The 21,962-nt window shown below is 42.4% G+C and overlaps 2 protein-coding genes across 5 annotated transcripts in view; one reads left to right on the top strand and one right to left on the bottom strand.

The window, feature by feature from the left end:
• The window catches only part of HELQ (helicase, POLQ like), a 72,566-nt gene extending 51,216 nt beyond the window's left edge, over positions 1–21,350 (bottom strand). The window contains exons 1-9 of one of the 3 annotated variants that reach the window (XM_040967482.1): positions 21,233–21,350; positions 18,853–18,943; positions 15,360–15,396; positions 13,578–13,644; positions 13,058–13,251; positions 11,292–11,411; positions 10,416–10,500; positions 8,496–8,610; positions 7,566–8,192 (exon numbers count right to left, since the gene is read on the bottom strand). In XM_040967482.1, coding sequence (XP_040823416.1) covers positions 7,759–8,192; positions 8,496–8,610; positions 10,416–10,500; positions 11,292–11,411; positions 13,058–13,251; positions 13,578–13,644; positions 15,360–15,396; positions 18,853–18,943; positions 21,233–21,319 — 1,230 coding nt within the window. In that variant the 5' untranslated portion in view covers positions 21,320–21,350 and the 3' untranslated portion in view covers positions 7,566–7,758. Of the gene's footprint in view, positions 1–634; positions 953–7,565; positions 8,193–8,495; positions 8,611–10,415; positions 10,501–11,291; positions 11,412–13,057; positions 13,252–13,577; positions 13,645–15,359; positions 15,397–18,852; positions 18,944–21,232 lie in introns of those variants that run through there. The other 2 variants (XM_040967479.1, XM_040967480.1) reach the window with 2 other exon arrangements.
• MRPS18C (mitochondrial ribosomal protein S18C) lies at positions 1,055–7,525 on the top strand. 2 transcript variants are annotated; one of them, XM_040967483.1, is made up of 6 exons: positions 1,064–1,326; positions 1,981–2,027; positions 3,864–3,947; positions 5,278–5,335; positions 5,583–5,642; positions 5,725–6,999. In XM_040967483.1, exons 1-6 carry the CDS (start codon positions 1,230–1,232, stop codon positions 5,799–5,801), a joined length of 423 nt encoding a protein of 140 aa, XP_040823417.1. In that variant the 5' UTR covers positions 1,064–1,229; the 3' UTR covers positions 5,802–6,999. The 2 variants fall into 2 exon arrangements, with proteins under 2 accessions (XP_040823418.1, XP_040823417.1); XM_040967484.1 differs by lacking the exon at positions 3,864–3,947 and having other exon boundaries at positions 1,055–1,326; positions 5,725–7,525.
• Positions 21,351–21,962: the final 612 nt, after the last annotated feature.

The raw sequence follows: 21,962 nt of genomic DNA, 5'->3' as shown, positions 1-21,962 counted from the left end.
TCAAGTAAATAATCAACATTAAAAATAAAATTTTAGGGGCCCGGCGCGGTGGCGCAAGTGGTTAAGTCCTCGCCTTGCACGCCCGGGATCCCATATGGGCGCCGGTTCTAATCCCGGCAGCCCCGCTTCCCTTCCAGCTCCCTGCCTGTGGCCTGGGAAAGCAGTCGAGGACGGCCCAAGGCTTTGGGACCCTGCACCCATGTGGGAGACCCGGAAGAGGCTCCTGGCTTCGGATCGGCATAGCATCGACCCGTTGCGCTCACTTGGGGAGTGAATCATCGGACGGAAGATCTTCCTCTCTGTATCTCCTCTCTGTATATCCGCCTTTCCAATAAAAAAATAATAAAAATAAATAAAAAAAAAATAAAATAAAATTTTAGAAACTGTAGCTCTGGGATAACATGGTGGCATCTCTTACGTGCCAATTAACAGCGGGACGCAGAGGAATGAAGCCAAGGAAGGCCATTCCCTCACGGTCAGCTGCCTGCAGCTGGGAAGCAGCGGGCTACGCACTCAGGCGCCAAGCTCTCGGGCACCTGGTGTCGCGGCGCGCATGCAAAACGGCAGGGACTCCGGAAGCTTATCACCCGTCATCACTTCACGCACGCAGGAGGTTTTGCGTGAACACCTATACCTCGACCGGCTGCACACCCACGGTTTTCCGCCTCCGGCACTCGGCCACCTCCTCCTCCTCTTTCTCCTCCTCCTCTTCCTCATCGCTCCGCTGGAGCTCAGCATCCGTAAGGGTGACTCGGATGCTTGGACGGACCCTTTTGCGAACAGCCACCCTCCGGCAGATGCGGAAATCATCTTCATCCATTGTAACAGGGGCCAAGAGCCCTGACACTTCCTAGTTCCTAATGACGCAGCCGCCAAATTCCAGCGGAATGTGCAAGGTGGGATGCAGATGCATACAGGGCCACACTGCGCCCGAGGCTCCATCAGCCGAGGAGAAAACACCCCAAAATTAGGGGCCGGAAGCAGGGGGACGAGCGTAAGAGCCCGCCCTCTCCTCGTCCAATCAGAAGCGTCACGTTTTTCTGGCGGCGCGGGGAGGGGCCAGAACGCGGGCAGCGCTGCGCGTGCGCGCTGAAGACCTCCAGCCGCTCTTCGCCCTGTGCTCCGTACTCGCCAGCGGAACCTTTGAGCAGAATTCTCCCGGCAGCGGGGGAAGGGCACCGGAAGGGACCTGCTGGGAGGAAGGAAAGGAAGGGAAGGGACGACGAACCATGGCAGCTATAGTTGCTGTCTGTAGGGTCCTGGGGAGGAAGAAGTTGACGCTGGGGACGGCAGCCGTCGGCCTCCCAGATCCCGCAGCTCACGCCGGTAAAGTCCCCAGCTGCTGCGCTCCATGGTAGCTTTGCAATCGCTGTCTGGGCCCCGGGTGGTGGGCAGAGTCTCCAGTTAGCTGAGCGAAGCTAGTTTGCAGGGGACTCCGTTTCTTAGGGATGGGTGGGAATCTGTGACGGCTCTTGGCTAGTGTTTGATGAGAGCCGGAAGGGATGCCAGAGCTCCTCGCCGTTAGCACCTGTACCCGGAGGGAGAGGCAGGGATCTGCAGAAGCTGGCCCGATGAGCGTGGCGAGGGAGACGTTTCCCGTCCTCTGGCTGCCAAGGTGCAGGTGTCTGAACTAGATCCGAGCCAAGCTGCTGTGTCTTGGGCTCTCGAACTCTCATTTTGATAATCTCATCTTCTCTGCATGTCTATCAACAAGTGCACTGCATTCTCTGTTATCGATTTTCCTGTTTGTGTGTGACTGCGCCTTCATCTCTAGCCATGGCGTGAAACAAAAGTGTTAGGCAACCAGCTGGTGAGAGGTTTTACGCGTAGGAGAATATGGGCTCTTTTCCTCAAAGCCCCGAACCGAAAGACTCTTAACCATCCTTGAAAAATGAATATAAAACATGTTTCTGGATGCATTTGACCTCCTCTAGCTATTCAGTTAACAGTAAGAACTGGTTCGTTTCTGTTTACTTGCAGTGCTGTGGAGAAGAGGTTGTTCACAACTAACCAGCAATGAGGACCTGGTAAGATTTATTAGTAAAGCATTTATAAATAATGACCTAATTCTCGTGTTTTGGTTACATGGGTGAAGTTCTTCAGGACAGTAAGATAATTCCAGAGTTTGGAAATTAGAATGCGTTGATTATAGTCATGTAGTTTTTGAAGGACTCTTCATAAGTTCCTGGCAATAATCACAGGTTGTGTAAAATTATTTCTCATGCAAGATCTTAAAATTTAAGGATATGTATTTTAGTATTAGACTAAAGAAACTATCAAAGGTTAGCTGTAGGCTGAGTGTCCTGTTGAATTCACATTTTTCCTACCTTTATCTCATTATGTTTGGGGTCAGCCATGGATGCGGAAGCTGCCTGAATAAATGAGTGAACAAAGCTACAAAAGATTTGCTTACTTGGATGCTCCCTTGTTAGTCCTGGGCGAAGGAATCCCACCAGGGGTGGGTGTTTAGCGGTGAAGATTCTGCATGCTGCAGCTTCCTGCTCTCCTGGGAAGCAGCAGTGACTTCAAATATTGATTTAGAAGAGTTATAGTGGGATGGGGGCGTGGAGATAGAGATCTTCCATTGCAAGTTCACTCCTCAAAGGGCAGGACATCTTGAGCTGGGTCAGACTGGAGCTGAGAGTCAGGAACCTATTCCAGGTCTTCCATGCGGTCCAAGTACTTGGGCCATCTTCCACTGCTTTCCCAGGCACTTTAGCAAGGAGTGAGATCAGAAATGCAGCAGCTGGGAGCTTAAACCAAAGCCTATATGGGATGCTGGCATTGTAAGTAACAACTTAACATGCTGTGCTACAATCCTGGCTCCCAAAGTCATTTTTAAACTTAGAACTTCTATGTTAGAGAAGGTATTTGGCAAAATGGTTGTCACACCATTGGGAAGCCTACATCCCACGCGAATGCCTGGATCATGTCCTTATTCACTTCTGATCCCAGCTGCCGGCTAATGCGCACCGTGGATGGCAGCAGGTGATGGCTTGAGTGTGTGGGACCCAGCTACCAGCTAGGAGACGTGGAATGAGGTCCTGGTTCCTGGCTGCAGCCTGACCCAGGCCTGGCTGTTGCAGACATCTGGAAAGTGAACCAGCAAATGAAGATCTGGTAAAGACAAGCAGTGACAAAATATCTGATAAAGAAATATGGGGATGGATAAACTATAAAGATTACACTAACTTAAAAATATCATTGTTCGGGCCCGGCGCGGTGGCGCAAGTGGTTAAGTCCTCGCCTTGCACGCCCGGGATCCCATATGGGCGCCGGTTCTAATCCCGGCAGCCCCGCTTCCCTTCCAGCTCCCTGCCTGTGGCCTGGGAAAGCAGTTGAGGATGGCCCAAACCTTTGGGAACCTGCACCCGCGTGGGAGACCCGGAAGAGGCTCCTGGCTTCGGATCGGCATAGTATCGGCCCGTTGCGGCTCACCTGGGGAGTGAATCATCGGATGGAAGATCTTCCTCTCTGTCTCTCCTCTCTGTATATCCGCCTTTCCAATAAAAAATAATAAAAATAAATCTTTAAAAAAAAAATTAAAAAAAAAAATATCATTGTTCTATAAGTTTTCTTAATAGATTATAAATTTTTAATCATCTACAATCTTGGGGAAGAAAACATTTTTCAGACTTTTTTCCTCCCACAATTTGTTTTTCCTACTTGAATATGTTACTTTAATGGAGACTCCTCCATGAGTTAACTCTTCCTCAGCTAAATGGAAAAGTGCTTATATAAAGTACACAGTAAGAAAGGTACTAGGTGCCTGTGATTGAACTTTAAATATAGTAACCCTAAGATTTAAATTTCTCAAATTCAAGTTGCACAGATTATATTGTCACACTTTTCTTTTATCCTAGCCTGTTCCAATGGAAAATCCTTTTAAGGAGCCTCTTAAGAAATGCATCTTGTGTGGAAAACGTGTAGATTATAAGAATGTTCAGGTGAGATCTGATTTTACTTTGGTTAATGCTTGCTTCGGATTTGACCCCCTGGTTAGTCCTGCGCCGAAGGAATCCCATCAAGGGTGTTGAGCAGTGAAGATTCTGCATGCTGCAGCTTCCAGCTCTGCTGGGGAGCAGCGGTGATGACGCTCTTGGGTTCCTGCCAGGCTGCCGGAATTCCAGCTTCAGCCCAGCCACAGCCACCGCGGCCATTTATTGGATGGACTGGCAAATGGGGGCTCTGTGCTTTAGCAACTTCATGATTTCTAATCTGGTTATCACTCTATATGTGTAAGGTGTCTGTTTTATTCAAAAAGAGCTGCTGGCTGGCCCTTCCTGTTGTTGGAACAAGGCATTTCTCCTTTTTCCACTGCTCCGAATACGTTAACAGTAGCTCAGCATGGAAGTGATTTTCAATTGTTGTTTACTTGTGGAAGAGGCGCCTCACGTGAATCGGCCATGTGAACTTCAATGCCATGAACATGTTACCCCTTGTCAAACTCTCAGCAAATTGCAGGTGACAAACTTGAGAGGGTTGAATGGTTTTTCCTTCTGAGAGGAATTATAAAAACACAGCACAGATTGTGCAAAGTGCCAAGAACAGTGTCTAGCACGTTAGAAGGTGCTGATGTAGTATTTAAGACTTAAATTATAGCAAACGGTTTGGTGAGCCTCTTAAATACCTCAGTGTAGTGTTAATTTTAGGCTTCCGTGTTTGCCTGTCCTGATGTTGTGCAAATTGTTTTAAGCACCAGTTATTATAGAAAACTGAATGTGGAGGTCAGTAAAGCAATTCAGTAACTGTATAGTTTTTGGCACACTGGATGTTAGCTATTTGAAGATGGCTAGTTAGGATAGCTTGTTACATTTTATGAAATTCATGTAAATTGTACTGAATCTATACATAGCTTAGAAGTCATAAAGGATTATAAAAACATTATGTTCAAGGCTTGGTTTTGCAGTGGCTCAATTGGCTAATCCTTGCCTTGCAAGCATGAAGATCCCATATGGGCACAAGTTTGTGTCCCAGCTTCTCCGCTTCCCATCCAGCTCCCTGCTAGTTGCCTGGGAAAGCAGCAGCAAATGACCTAAAGTCTCAGGACCCTGCACCTGTGTGGGAGACTCAGAAGTTGTTCCTGGTTCCTGGCTTTGAGTCAGCTCAGCTCCAGCTGTTGTGGCCATCTGGGGTGTAGACCAGCAGATGGATGATTTTTCTCTCTTCCTCTCTGTATGTCTGACTTTCCAATAAAAATGAACGTAAATATTTTAATTACCTTCAGGGTTGAGAAACAAGTGTGTTAACATGGTCTTGTTTTTGTTTCAAAACCAGCTTTTGTCCCAGTTTGTTTCTCCATTTACTGGATGCATTTATGGAAGGCACATAACAGGTATGTTAGTTTTTATCACAGCAACTTAACTGTAAGAATTTTGTCAAGCCACTTGTATCATTTAAGAAAAATGTTAAATTATGCTATAAATCACTATTAAACTAGAAACTACACAGGCTAGATTTAGCAACTCAAAAGGCCTCCTAGACAGATCTATTTTGGTTTGTGCTTATAATTAACGAGAGATTTGAAGACATATGTAAAACTTCAGCTTATAATAAGAAACTTGAAAAACTTATTTTTTTAGGCCTTTGTGGGAAGAAACAGAAAGAAATCACAAAAGCAATTAAGAGAGCTCAAATAATGGGTAAGAGCATCTAAGGAACCAAATTGAACTAGTCAAAATGTTGCTCGTTCTTTTGTGAAGATCTTTAATTATCTCTTTACAGGGTTTATGCCGGTTACATATAAGGATCCTGTCTATCTTAAAGACCCTAAAGTATGTAACATAAAGTATCGGGAATAAGCTGTGTAAGGTTCCCACCAATAAACTTCTTTTATAGTAAGTGGTTGTATGAGGCCAGTATTGACTAAAACTAATCCGCGGGTAGAAGGGTTTCAGGAGATCGGGAGTGAAGCTAATCTTCCACTGTCAGTGTTCATTTTAACAGATAGCTTATTTAAAATGTTGACGTTTATAATGCTGTATATACCTTGAATAAAACGGTATTATGTGACTGTTACTTATATCTGGTCCTCAATAGATCATATAACATTCCAGATATTTCAGGAGTAAGCACCTGGGAATCCTAATACAAGAATTCTACATTAGGCCCAGATTCTGACTTAGAAATGGGGATGATTTTTGTGTAATGTCTGAATCCCATGTGACTAGGTATAGCACTGACTTTACCCAGGCTAATTTTTTTTTAACTAAACATGCCTGGTCACAGAATAGATCTTGCCTCAGAGAAATAAATTAGGATCAAGGACAGAACATTCCTGAGTGAAATCTTCAAACTGGTAGTGTCCTTGATAAACTAAAATGGCTTGTAAATAGCTGTTATCAACTCGCTCATGATACAATTGGATTCAGACAACTCTGCTTTCCCTCCTCCTACTTACACACAGCCCCAAGAGTACCAATTTATGATTTGCATAAACCATTACTGGTAATGTGTACCTTCATAAACACCCCAGCACAGTATTTAATACATGCTGATAGAAGATCAAAATATTTGTTACTAGTTCAAATGTTCTTTACCAAATAGTTGCTATAGGCAGTAACAGATAAGCAATGGTCAGATGTGTTCAGCATTTCATCCAGTGAATGCAGTGTAGAGAAGGCTGCACATGGTATATGTAGACATATACACATACACATAGGGGAAAAGCTCTCAGCTAACCTGCACTTAACCAACTCCCCCTAAAAATCATGAAGGCGAGGACCTCTACTTGTGCTCTGTATTACCAAGGCTTGCCGTTTGGATACTTGTTTTGGAAAAGTTTGATGAAGGTAATGAACTTTGAATGAAAAGGAAAAACTCTTAATTACAAATAAGTAGGGGAATAAGGGTGCTCCCGCCCAGCTTCATTTTGTGTTTAAGGAACTTTGCCAGGATCTGCAGTTCTGCAAGTTAGAGGAGTTCAGTAATGAGCATGGTCACTGCATTCCATACAGAGAACTTCCTGGTCCTGGACTGACTGATTAGCAAAGTAATGTGCTTTTCTATTTCCATGTCAGACTGAAACCTTTAATATTTGCATGTCTATATGTATGCACACAGATTTTATTCCTGAATCCCACTGGTGACTGGCCTTATCTGAGCAATATGTTAACCCTAGACTCACTGGATTATTAGGCTTGTGCTATACTTCACTTGGATTCACTCACAATTTGGGGGTAAGGACACTAGAGCTTTCACTGCATTACAACTGTACCATAAGTAGGGCCACCAGACTTAGCAATATGCCCAATTAATTTGAATTTCAGATAAACAAGTTTTAATACAATAATGTTCCAAATATTGCATGATGCCCCATGTATTTTCTGGCCATAATGTGCTTTTTATGAATACTTAAGGAATAGGAATTATAATTACTAAGCTAAAAATAAATTTTTCATATGTACTTGACTTTCTTCATGCTATGGAAATAGGCTAGTCTATTTTCTAATTTGAAATATTGTCACATTTAAAAGAATGCATCAGCAATTTAAGTAAATAGTGAATAAAAATTTTGGTTTTAAAATAGAAGCATCTGATATTTTTACAATGCTTTGTAAAATACACTAAAATTTCTTCAGGTATTACTGCAAACCAGTGAACATAGTAAAACAAACCATCTTTACACTTCTGCTCATGTCTGAATATAGTAAAAACAAATGAACTCATACATGTATTGCTGAAGGCAGCAAAATATAGCATAAATAAAACAGCTGAATTTTTCAGCCAATTCACAAATCTCCTTTTGGATGAAGCAGGTCAGAACGTGGGGGACTGTGGGTATTCACCAGAATCCTTCATTTTCTCAAAGTCATCATCTGTTTCCAGGCTGCTCACTGGAGAGACTCTGTCCGGGTTACTGCTATCAGTGTCTGCTTCAGATAGTTTCTTTTCTCTCTCTGGTAGCCGTGATCTCTTGAGTGGCCACTGATCCTCGGTGTCAAAGGCTTTACGCTTACTCTCTGCTGGGGTGCTGCCTGGACTCGTGTCCAGGATATCTGTGCAGTCTACCATCAAGGTCAAGCTGTTTACCTCATTCACGTGGTGCTTGATGGTACAAGCAGTGTTAGAAACCTGCCTGTTTTTCAAAGAGATAACACAGGAATGGAGAAATTCATTCTCTGGAAAAAAGGTCCGTAAAGCTTGACAAAGGAAAACGTTCTCCTGGGGATCTTGGGAGGTGCTCTTCTTTTCTAAAAAAAAACACAAAAGATCAACTTAAAAAGATTTGAACAGTTAATTAAATTATCTAGAGTGAGAATATCACATGACATTCCAAATTCTAATTTATACGCCATGGAAAATTATGCTTTTTAACATCAACAGTACAGCTAATATAATACCATGTTCATTATTCAGTGGGATAGGAGACTGGATAAAATGACTACCTCTAATTCAAGGTGGATGCATTCATCACAGTCCACCTGCCTGGATTGTTCATAATTCCAGTCGGTGAGGAAAGTATAGCAAGCCAGGCTATGTTAACTTTTCCTTACCTGATGCTTGAATCTGTGCCTCTTTCCTTGTTTTAATTTCTCGTTTTAATCTGTTTACATCCTCTAGTAGTTTCTCCACTGCTCGTTCACTATCTTCTACTTTTTTGCATACAGTCTGCAAAACAACGATTTAAAGGCATAAAATCGCAAGTTCTGTATAAATAATGTTTATATTTAGTTAAATAATATACAAATTTGAGTAACATATAACATATACTATCAACTAGTATTTTTGCCTTTTGCATAAATTTTTTGAGGACTTATTTTCATTACAAAGTCAGATATACAGAGAGGAGAGACAGAGGAAGATTTCCGTCCAATGATTCACTCCCCAAGTGAGTGCAACAGCCAGTGCCGTGCTGATCCAAAGTTAGGATCCAGGAGCTCTTCCTGGTCTCCCATGAGGGTGCAGAGTCCCAAAGCTTTGGGCTGTCCTCGACTGCTTTCCCAGGCCACAAGCAGGGAAATGGATGGAAAGTGGAGCTGCCGGGATTAGAACCAGTGCCCATATGGGATCTCGGCACATTCAAGGCGAGAACTTTAGCCGCTAGGCCATGGCGCTGGGCTCGTATTTTGCTATCTTTTGGAATGCTTCTCAAATGTAGCTCTTTAGCAATTATTAACTTAATACTAATGTAATGACACAAATGTAGCTAAGATAGTTCATTTCACCTACTTAAAAATTTATTCATCTTATGTAAAAGAGACTAAGAGTTTCCATCTACTGCTTCACTCCGCAAATGCCTGCAACAGCTGGGACTGGTCCAGGCCAAAGCCAATAGCCTAGAACTCAATATGAATCTCCCATACGTGTAATAGGGACCTAGATACTCAAATCATCACAGCTTCCTCCCAGGGTATCATTCACAAGCTAGTATGAGAAACAGAACTGGGCCTGCCTAGTGGTACAGCAGGGTCATGGCAGCTCACAATGAAATTCCTGGCTCTTGCCTTCTGCACAGCCCAGAGGTGGCCATTACATGCATTTGAAAAGCAGACCAGCAGATGTGAGATACCTTTCTCCTGTCAATAAACTTAGAAAACACAGAGATCTGAGACATGAACCAGGCACCCAATAAGTGATGCAGGTCTCCCATGCAGCGCTGACTGGCATTTGAACCATAGCAAATATATGCCCCCTTATTTTCAAACAACTGGAAACATCCCTCAGATGTATTGTTATTGCAGTTATTCAGCTTTAACAAATTGACAAAATATGAAATATTATTTTTTACTGTTACAGATCTAAGATCTTAATTGCTACCAAAAGAACTACTTTTGAAAAGCAAACTAGGCTTATGTGTCATCAATTTTTAGAAATATGAGAAATTCCATTTGGAGAATAACTTAACAAAAAAATATGTTCCATAGTTTGAATATAATATTAAATTGAACTTAACTAATTTCAAGTTATAAAAATTGAATAAGTTGTCACAGCTGGTTTTAGCAGATGTTTTTTAGGATATCTATAACACTTTTGAAATAAGCAACGCAGGGACCCAACCTGAGGAACACTTTTTGATAATGAAAATGTGATATATTGTATATATGAATATATGTATGCATATATAGTGTGCAATATTACTCAGTCTGAAAGACTAAAATCCCACATTTGCAATACAATCCATGAATCTGGAGGATATGTTAGGAAAAGGAGGCCATGCAGAGAAAGACATCTCACGCATGCGATATGTATTTTTTCCTTCCTCCACCCCAAAGATTTATTTATTTATTTGAAAGGCAGAATTACAGAGCGAGGAAGACAGAGAGCTCTTGCAATGGTTTACTCCTTAAATGGCCACAATGGCCGGGGCTGAGCCAGGCCGAAGCTAGAAGCCAGGAGCCTCTTCCAGTCTCCCACAGGGGTGGCGGAGGTCCATACGATTTAGGAACTGTAGAAGCATGTTTATGTTAACTTACCTTTAGTTCGTCCTGCAATGAAGCATACATTTCATTTATCCTATGTACCTCCTTTAAAGATCCATCATCTTTAAAAAACTCGGATCTGTAAAACATTCGTTTCCTTCAGTATATATACAGAACTCATCTTAATGATAAGGTACAAAATGTATTTGTAGTCAAAGAGTGATGGAAAGTTTTCACTGAACTTGAAGAGACCATACTTTTGTCATCCTGTTTGTGTTCAGCAAAACCAACCAGAAAATCTACTTCACACATCTTTATAATAACAAATGCTTTAACTTCTAAATACTACTGCGCCAGGTCATCAAAACAAAACAAAAATCACATTTAGTAAAAATAGATAAACTCAAAAAAGGGAAAAAATGAAAAATTGTTCTGTTTTGGCAATAGGTATAGAAGTCAATACAAATAATATTTTACTGAATTTAACCCATCCTTCATTGAAGGAGGCAACAACATTTATGATACATGAAAGAAAAAAAGTATTCAGTTCATAAAACACTCCAACAACATGAAAACAATCTCAAAAATCAATGAAATATGGTATTCAATTCCTGCACTGCTGAGCTCTGTGGGGACAAAAATCGAACTCCTTATCCACATCAAGTTCATGTTTTAGTAGGTATACTTGTTTCTGGCATTAGTTAGCAGCCACAGAAGTTAAACCTAAGCAGCCCAGAGCAGACAAAACCTTGACTACTGCCTTTGTTTTTCTTTGCCTTTACTCTGATCTGCTACATTACAAATTACAATTTTAAGGCTCACTACTTATTCTAAATTGGAATGAACAAGCTAAAATTTACATATATTGCTGTCTTATGATCAGAGAAGTACTAGAAGCAGGGAAAGTGAAAAGCAGCTGAGGAATCCTACCTGTGTGTTTTCACTGCTCTGCTAAAACCAGCCGACATACAGGAACCTGATACAGTTTTATAACCCATTTGTTCAGACATGCCTAGATTGGCAACCACTAAAGGTATCCTATGAAAAAGCCTGACAAAAATAAATTTTTAAAATATAAACTTTAAAAAGAAAAATTAATAAATTACAATGACTACTTATCTCCTATAAGATTAACCAAAAACCAAAATCATCCTTTACTACTTAACCTAAGATAGAATTTACTGATTTGAAGCAACTAGGCTTCATACAACTATAAAATGTACATGGTATAATTGTGTGAAAAAATATTTTCACTTATCTGGTCCTTGTCAAAATAAGGCAATATACACTGAGCATCCGTAATCCGAAATCTGAAATCTGAAACTTCCTGAGTGCCAACATGACTGCACAAATGGAAAATTTCACCTATGACCTCATGAGATGGGTTATATTCAAAATGCAGATGTATTGAAAGAATGCTGTCTAAAGTTACCACAGGCTCTGAATAGAAGGTGTATAAGGCATATATGAAACCAAGAATTGTATGTTTAGACTTGAGTCCTATCCTCAAGATGCTTATTATGTATATATTCAAATGTTTCCAATTCCCAATCTGAAACTCAAAACACTTCCAGTCCAAAACACTTTGGATAAGGAATTCTCAACCTGTATTAATGCTACGAATTTATCCTGTTACTCATGAACAATGAAATATTGATACACACTTAAATCTCATTCAAGGCAGAATGCAGTTTACATAATCTAAGCAGAGTCCCATTTTGGTGGAACATCAAGATCTTGCTTATTTGCACAGGTTATAGAAAAGCCACTTAAGAACCTAGGCTGGGCCTGGCACCCTAATCCAGTGGCTAAAGTCCTTGCCTTGTATGCGCTAGGATCCTGTATGGGCACCAGTTTGTGTCCCAGGTGCTCCACTTCCCATCCAGCTCCCTGCTTGTGGCCTGGGAAAGCAGAGTTGAGGATGGCCTAAAGCCTTGGGACACTGCACCAACGTGGGAGACCCAGAAGCTTCTGGCTCCTGGCTTTGGATTGCTCAGTTTTGGTTGCTGTAGCCACTTGGGAAGTGAACCAGCAGGTGGAAGATCTTTTTCTCTCCTCTCTGTAAATCTGCCTTTCCAAATAAATAAATAAATCTTTAAAAAAAAAAAAAAAGAAAGAAAGAAAAAAGAATTTAGGTTTAAGTTTTGTCAGTATCTAAAACAAACATCATTTCCACCTTAAGTAGAAATAACAACAAATCGTCAGTGCCAGAAGTCATTATTCACACTGAACTAATAATTTCCTTATCTGACCTGCATTTTCCCTTTATAGCTTTATCTAAAAAGTTATTCATTTATCTGAAAGGCAGAGCAACAGAGATCTTTACTTCACCAGTTACTCTCCAAATGGCTGCACAGCCAGACGTGGGCCAGGCTGAAGCCAGGAGCCAGGCCCTCCATTCCTGGTCTCCCACTTAAGAGGTGGAGACAGAAGCCCTTGGACCATCCTGCACAGCCTTCCCAGGCACATTAGCTGGAAGCTGGATCAGAAACAGAGCAGCCAGGACTCAAGCACTCCAATACAGATGCCAGTGTCACAAGTGACACCTTAACCTGTTACACCACAACACTGTGTGCTAGGTCATAGGATCGTGTATAAGATGGTAAGATCTACTTTAGAGGCTTATGGTGACAATCTAATACAACAGTGTTTGAAGATACTTGGTAAACTGCAAAAATTACTATATAAATATTTACCCTTTTTGAGGTTTATATAGGGCATGTTCCAGGCGATGAGTAGAGCAACTTTCTGTTATTATACTTGGTGTCATTAACAGAAAAACAAGTTCTTGATTTAAGAGATGCTCTTGTAAGTTTCTGTGAAGCACTCTCTCTCTAAATGTCATGATCTGATCTGAATGACGACGGAACTTATACCAACCTACTACATCCTGAAATACAGAAGTAAAATGTAAACGGTTATTGTTATTTATCTCATAATTAAGCAGAACTGATATAAGATGGCTTTCTTAATGTTCAGATACATTTTGGGACTCTAAATAACACACTGTCATACACATTGCTTTTGCAAAATATGCAAACTGACTTAAGTTTAGGACATTTGTCTTCTTCCAATCTTCACCGTTAGTCAAAATTTAAATAAAAACACCCATGAAGCTGTTTGATTGTAAAATGCTGCCATAGAACTATAAGTTATAAGTTTTTAGAATCCAAAAGTAAAGGATATAATAACAAAGAAAGATAAACCAGAGAATACCTTTTTGATGTTTGGTAATATTTTCTTTAGTGCTTGCTCATCTATTTCACCTGAAGAATTATAAAAGCTGTAAAAGCCAAAATTAAGGAGATTTCAAATAAACTGGAAATATGATTTTGTTGGCATCTTAAACTTTGATGTCTCTAATCCAGACTACCCAACTACAGTTCATATCTACTGGCCGGTGAGATGAAATCCTACAATGAATAGTACAGGAAATTTTCTAATTAACAGACTTAAAGTGATAGAAACATGTAAGTCCACGAGCAGTTAAAAAGGAGAGCTCCAAGAAGTAAGTTTGTGCATCACTTTTTCTACATGAAAAAATAAACTATTAATTAAATTGAGTATTGGAAAAATCATATAGTCAGTTCACAATCAGGTTACCTATTGTTGAAATGTACAAAAGAATGCCTAATCATGAGCAATGACGCCCAGAAGTAAAAGCTTGGTTTATTCATTTCCTATTGAAACAGTTATGTTTTACGAGGTAGCTGTTTGTGGGGAGGGGTTAGAGAAGGGAATACATGTTGGTTTAGTTCAGTGATCTGTGCTCTGTAACTGGAATGTTCAAGATGCAGAAAGAATGTGAAGATAATTTTAAAAGATTTTCAAGTTATTGCCTCCAGCTTTCTTTCCTTTTACATAACAGAGGCTACAAAAATTGTCTTCCTTTTAGCATTAACATCAAATTTCTTTTCTATGATGGAGAAATGCTACACAAACACTTTACAAATAATAGTCATAACGGTAAAACTTTTACTGATAGCTCTATGTTGAACACGGAAAATATATGACACAAAATTAAAATAACATACCCTAATAGGTAGTTTGTTTCTTCTCTTTAACCTGTAAGAACTTACACTAAAGTCCTCGCCTTGCAGCCTTGTATGCGCCAGGATCCCATATGGGTGCCTGTTTGTGTCCCTGCTGCGCCACTTCCCTTCCAGCTCCCTGCTTGTGGCCTGGGAAAGGAGAGCTGAGGACAGCCCAAAGCCTTGGGACCCTACATCTGCGTGGGAGACCCTAAAGAAGTTCCTGCTTCTGGCTTTAGATCGGCTCAGTTCCGGCCGTTCAGGCCACTTAGGGAGTGAACCAGCATATGGAAGATCTGACTTTCAGAAAAAAACAACCGTACACTGAAATTTTTACTGACAAAGCAGATAAAACAGTGTTCTACCTAGTAAATGGGGATACTAAACTGATGGAACAACTTCTTGCATTTTACTTATATGCAAAAACTCCCTAAATAAGCTTTTATTCCTGTATTTCTCTAGTATGGTCTCTTTCTGAGCTCCACAAACTGGGGCATAAGGCAGTACGTCAGGGTAAATAGTAAACTACATGGTAACAGTGAGGACTTGTAGGAACACTGGTTTCATGTCCAGTTTCTGAGCAATAGGGGCTGGCAATTTTACACAGAAACACATGTAAGAATCCATGGTATTTGTGCACATCTCTGTATGTGATAGCTCAAGGAATAGTTTTTAAAAAGTGACTGCTAGCAAGAGGTGATGGTATGTAGTATGAGGAGGAAAATTCGTACTCCTCAAGGTAAACGAGTATCTGAGAGAAGCAGTAAATGAGCGAAACTTACAAAGAACTGCAGACACACTCGATAATGACGTACAAGTGGCTTTTCAGGGATTTAAAAATGCTCCTTGCATTTTTATCAGTAACAACATGTAAAACTAGCAACTAGGACACTTAGTTTCAGAAATCATTTCACTTGCACAGACTAGCTTTCACAGTGAATCATTTATTACTTTTTCTAATACTCACCTGAAAAGCTGATAGCATGGAATGTATTTCTGAATATCTGGGAAACAGAAGGATTTTTAGGTATGATTACCACTGATTCAATATTGAAAAAAGCACAAAACATATACTTCATGACAGGAAGTACTTTACTGCTGATATTTTAATCTATTCGCAACAAACCTACAATACAGATACAATTGTTTTCATTGAAAGGATATGCTCAAAAGATACTCAACTGAGAGACACATGTTAAAGGTTCTTGTTTTGGGCCCAGCGCGGTGGCCTAGCGGCTAGTCCTCACCTTGAACGTGCCAAGATCACATATGAGCACCAGTTCTAATCCTGGCAGCTCCACCTCCCATCCAGCTCCCTGCTTGTGGCCTTGGAAAGCACTCAAGGATGGCCCAGAGCTTTGGGATCCTGCCCCCGTGTGGGAGACCTGGAGGAAGTTCCTGGCTCCTGCCTCTAACCGGCATAGCACCGGCCATTGCGCTCACTTGGGGAGTGAATCATCAGGCAGAAGATCTTCCTCTCTATCTCTCCTCCACTCTATATATTTGACTTTGTAATAAAGATAAATAAAAAACAAACAAACAAAGATTCTTCTTTTTCTGTGTGTGTTTAACCATATTTGAAAGGCAGCTGTAGTCTTTTATCTGTCGGTTCACTCCCAAATGCCAGAACATCCAGGGCAGGGACAGACCAAAGTCAGGAATTTCTTTTGGGTCTTCTATGTGGGTGCAGTGAGTCAAGCAGTTGGTCAATCCACTGCTTTCCCAGGCATATTAGCAGAGAGCTGAATTGGAAGTGGAGCAGCCAGGACCTAACCAGTATCTATATGGGATGCTAGGCACCCCTTTTCAAGTATTTGTTTCATAAAAGTTTGGTCCACCTTAACTATAGCACAGAGAAAACAAACTGGGGCTGGTGTTGTGGCATGGCAGGGTAAGGGGCTACCTGAATCTCATCGTAGGCACTGACTGGTGTTCTAGCTAATCTACTTCCAATTGAATTCCCTGCTAATGGCCTGAGAAATGAGACAGGAAGTGGAAGATGGGCATGTGGAACATCCAGATGAAGCTCATGGTTTCAGTCTAGTGCAGCTGTGTGATCATCTGGGAGTGGGCCAGTGGATAGAGCTCTCTGTGACTCTTTCAATTAAATAACAAAAGCAAGGAAGAAAGAGTGAGAAAGGCCGGAAGGAAGAAAAAGACACAGAAAGAAATGAATCAAACCCAAAACAAATCAAATCTCAATAGCAGTATTTCAGCCAGGTAAGAAAAGTGACTTTTCTTTCTATATATTTTTGTAACAAATACATCCCTGTGTGAAAACAAACAGTAAACAGAAACACTTCATAATTTCTAAGCAGTGGAACATAGTATATAGTTAAAGGAAATATAAAAATGATGAAAATCTAACTAAAGCAGTGCAGTAATTTGTCAGTCTTGAATTTTATCTGCTAGCTATCTATGTTGAAGTAATACAACGTTTTAAAAAGATTTTACAACATACACTAACCTTAACTAGCATAATGTGGTTATTAACTAAATCCCTCAAAACATGTCAGGGCCAGCACTGTGGTGCCAGAATCCCACATGGGCACTGGCTCCAATCCCAGTACTTCATCCCAACACCTTGTTAACGCACCTGGAAAAGTAGTGCAGGCTAGCCCAAGCGCTTGAGCCCCTGCACTCACACGTGAGACCCAGAAGCACCTGGATTTTTAGCAATGGCCCAGCTTTGGCCACTGCGGCCACTTGGGAAGTGAATCGGGGGATGTAATATCTCTCTGACTGTAATTCTTTCAAAGAAATAAGCAAGTCTTTAAAAAGTTATTTTGGATAGCTTAACTCAATTATGATTTAAAAATGCACTAAAGGCTTGCTTTTAAAGCTCAAGAAACTGAAATGACAAAAGGTCATATATGTAACAGTAAGTAAATACTGTGAAGAAGCCCAAATGCCTTAACTCTTCCGAAAGGCAGTCAGCTGGACTACGTGGAGGGAGCCTTCAGATAATTACTCAGACACACAGAGGTCCATGTTCTGAATGTTCACCTATAACAATGCTATCCCCAGAAGAGTTGTTAGCAGCTGGTTTAAAAAGTTACAGTGGGGCTAAGGCACAGAATGCCACACCAGCAGCTCCTGTCGCAGCTTCCCGGCTTCTGAGGAAGCTTCCTGCTAACACACGGGATCAAGCAGCAGAAGATGACACAGGAGCCCTGATTCCTGCCACCCACCTGGCTGCTGTATTTGGGAAATGAATTAGTGCATGGAAGATCAATCTCTGTCACTCTGCCTTTTAAATAAATAAATAAACTTGCTTAAAATGCATGACTATAAAATTTTTATATCTTTTTGGCCAGCAATTTGTTAATGCAAATCAAAAGTCTTAAAAATGTTCAGACTGTGATATCGTAAAATCGTATCTCTGAATCTACAGTAAATAAAGCCAAAAATATATGCATAGGATATTTATGTTAGTATAACTTATAGTATAGACACATGCACAACACTGGAAACAGCTCATTGTAACTTAAAAGACTTAAAATCAGAACAGCTGTAAGAGTAGAATATACTGAGGTTATGGAAAATGTGATATTCCAGGGGATAATTTAACTTGGGAATATGAACAGAACATGTCAGGTCACTAAACTTTCTGTAGAGCACACTACTAGTTTGGGTTTTTTTGTTTTGTGTAAAGATTTATTTATCCCTAATGGGATATACAGGCAGATACACAGACAGGAGCAGAGACAAAGAGGAAGATCCTCCTTCCGTTGACTCACTCCTCAAGCAGCCGCAACAGCCAGTGCTAAGCCAATCCAAAGCCAGCAGCCAGGAGCCTTTTCCAGGGTCCCATGCAAGTACAGGGTCCCAAGGCTTTGGGCCGTCCTCTACTGCTTTCCCAGGCCACAAGCAGGGAGCTGGGTGGGAAGCAGGCCACTGGGACACGAACCAATGTCAGTATGGGATCCTGGCGCATGCAAGGGGAGGACTTTAGCCGCTAGCTACCCAATAGGAGTGTTTTAACTGTGAAGCTAAAAATTATCTGCCCCACTTAACGTGCTTCATATCTAACTTCACAAAAATGTGGCGCTTTGTCTCCTGCCCCGTTACATTCCACAATTACAGATGGTTTTCAATCATCTAACCACCTCAGCAGGCTTTTCTAGGTTCTCCTGCCCCAATGTCTCTGTGGCAATTTAACATTTCTGTGTGGATTACTTCATCTTTCCTTGGTCTTCCTCTTGCTGACCCTTCTTCCTGCTCCCTAAACAAGCAGGCAGTTGCACCCTTGTTTCCCTGAAACAGCCTCATTTGCTTCCTGTATCTCACACTGCTCCTCACGTTAGGCCAGCTGATGGTCAGTTTAATTGGGAAAGGAGAGCAGTATGTTTCAATTCTCCTTAAAACATGGGTATATACAGTCTTACTTTACAACGGTAATTTGAATTATTTTGGCATAAAGTATCAAAAAACAGGGGACACAAAAGTAAATGACTCACCAATTGTATAAACAACCTCTACATCATCCATCTGGGAATCAGTGATGCTATTCCTGGCTTCACCTTTCACTTCCCCAATGAGAAAACCTTCCTGTGAAGATAATAATGAAAAGCAGTAAGAACAGAAAAGGAATAAATCAATAGAATTACTGTTCACTCACTGAGCGGAATTTTCTGAATATTTTACAATGTATGAGAGCACTTCAAAAAATGCAGGAAAAATCTACATAAAATCTATGCATAGATTTTTCTTAAAAATTTTTTTTTGTGGTAGTATTACTGTAGTACGCCTGTGGGATCAGAATCCCATATGGGTGATGATTCCTGTCTCATACATTCTGAACCAACTCCCTGCTAATGCTCCTGAGAAAGGAGCAGAGAAAGGCTTCAGCGCTTGGGCCTCTGTCACCTGCACAGGAAACCTGAAGGCAGTTCCAGGCTCCTGGCTTCAGCCGAGCCCAGTCCTGGAGGTTGAGGCTCACTGTTTGGGGAGTGAACCTAAAGATGGAAGATCTATTTCACCCCGTCTCTATAACTCTTTCAAATACATAAGTAATTTTTAAAATACATATTTATGTTTTGCAATAAGACGAACACCTTAATCCTTTCCATGAACTTTTAAAGGTACCATTGTAGTGTATGTGCATAGAGACCTGAAGTACTTCCACTCACCTAGCGGTCTACACTGACTATCAAATAAGAGACTGAATAGCACCACATTCCTAGTCAGGGAAAAAGAGAATGAAAGGATTTCAGATAATTACAGAAGGCCCTGTAGAGGTGGCCAGAATGGATCTGAGCTGAAATACTGGCAGTATTTGTTAGGCAGCACCTGGAGTACTTGGCAGACTTGGAAGCATAAAAAAGCCAGCAATAAGCACACCTGGTGTGAAGAGCATGCAGAGTGGCAGGCGGTGCAGCGCCCGGCAGTGCAGTGGCTGGCAGTGCAGCGGCAGGCACCCGCTTTGCCAAGCTGGACAGGACAGAGCCAGGCATGGAGCCTGCCGAATCTGCGTTTCAGTGCACCTGCTCCTGGGGGCGGGGGTTGTACAGGTTTCTCCACTATGCAATGCCACGATTATTAGTACTTTCAAAGTTAAACTTGTGTAGAATACCAGAAAGCGTATCAGAATGTCCCTTCTTAAAAAGCTGCGCCTGCTCCAGTTCTCGTAACAACAGGCCACCGCAGCAGTTATTTCTTTGCGGTCTAAAGAATCCAATGACTTCTGTAGACATTTAAAGAATGAAGTGCTCCACAATGAAGATTTTATCTTCTTTATAATTATCAAATAATGCTTTGCTGGAACCAAGAAGCAGAAGGAGTGGACCCGGAAGTCTATAGTCTAGTGTCTGCCTTAGGGCTTCGCAAGGGCAGGCACTGGGGAAGGAAGTGCCAACAGTTCAAGTGCAGCCACCCCGAGGACAGCCATTCAAGGACTTTGACAGAAGGAGCTGAAATCGAACCCTAATCCTTTTAAGCAACAGAGGGAGTAAGGACCGGCCCATTACATTTACACTATGGACACACTGAAATAATTTCTATATCCACAATGAAATTTTATACTACATCTGCTTTTTTGCCAGATGTTCATCTGAAACTGCGTACATAAAATATACAAATTCCAAGCTCCTTTAGGCTTGAGTTGAAAGGCTTTCAGGCCTAAGGCACAGCTCATTATTTTAAAATGAAGGGTACAACGTCTTGCAGAAACCATTAGGCCGTGTTCAGCAGGGTGCTGTCTGGATTCAATTTTACAAACTTGCTACCGAAAACACGTGTGAGGTTCAAAGTTTTTGCCATGTGTGGGTCTTTAAAATTATTTCACAAGATTTTAGAAAACGGGCGCTGTATTTTGGCAATCCAAATTTCAATATTTAAATCATAACAAAGTGACTGAAGAAGAGCCAGCCGGGGCCTTAAGAGTTTTCACAACTTTGACAAGCAATCCAAAGAAAAAGCAGGTTAAGTGATGCATCCACCACATGTGAGCCCTTCCACCCACGCAGGTTAAGGCGAGGCAGCCACTGAAGACACCGAGCGCTCACTGCCCTAACACTCCCAACAGGCGTGCCCGGGCTGAGGGCAGCAGCTGGCCAGGGCGCAGTGGCCACAGCCAGCGGCCGCGGGGCTCGCCCTCCTTTCCCGCCCAAACTGGATCAGGAAAAAAAGAAAAGTAAAAAATAATGACTAGGGGGGGGCGGGGCGTGTGGGGCACGCGGGTCCCACGGGTGAGAAGAGGGAAGGTTCAGCGAGAGAAGATTCGGGGCGCCGCAGGCACCTGGAGGACCGCGATGGCGGGAAGGCGGCGGCGTCGGGGCAGCCGGCCGCGCTCGGGGTTCTCCCAAGGCGACGCCGCAGCCTCCCGGCCCCTCGGCTCACCGTGTCCGAATCGGTGTTGAGGTGCTGAAACGTAAGCGCTCCGAGCACGAAGCCCGACAGCACCGCCACCGTGCTCTCGCCCTCCATAACGCAGCGACCGCCACAGCCCAGGCTGAGGAGCAGCGGCGTCCGGCGCGCGCGGGGACGCGACTCCGGACGCGACGCGCCCGGTAGGCGGGGCCGGCGGCGGGTGGGCGGGGCCGCGTCGGCGCGCGCCGCCGAGCTGGGCGCGGGCGCCCCCTGTCGGCAGGCGACGGCCTTGCGGCGGAGGACGCTCGGGGACCCTGCCCGGCTTATTCTATGGGCAGCTTCTCCTTAGGGGATACGCTGATGTGGGCACCGTGGGCACCGTGGGCACCGCTACAGAGGCCCGCGAGCCTGGAGCCAGTGTCTGTGGCTGTTTGAGCCACCTGACATGGTCATTTAAAAACTATAGTGACACGAATAGAAGGTTGCTTGGCCACACTTGCACACTTGCCTGTGTTATTCTGCTTTTCGTCGTTAGAAATGTCTAGGATACTCTCTGGGGGGGATTGTCGCTAACAGAAGTACTCATGTCCGTGCCTCGGTGTGTGCCTGTGCCTGTACCTGTATGTGTGTGCGGGTTTTTTTCGCTTGCCTTTAGAACATGAAGGACTCGGTGGGATTTAGAGCATACACGGGCTTCTAAATTTTTATCTTAAGATTTATTTCATTTATTTGGAAGGCAGAGTTACAAACAGAGGTGTTT

Source organism: Ochotona curzoniae, unplaced genomic scaffold, assembly GCF_017591425.1.
Source record: "Ochotona curzoniae isolate NIBS_2020 unplaced genomic scaffold, NIBS_Ocur_1.0 scaffold_4506, whole genome shotgun sequence".
Classification (NCBI taxonomy): Eukaryota; Metazoa; Chordata; class Mammalia; order Lagomorpha; family Ochotonidae; genus Ochotona; species Ochotona curzoniae.
Note: the sequence above shows the minus strand (reverse complement) of the source record. Positions and strands in the feature narration are given on the sequence as shown.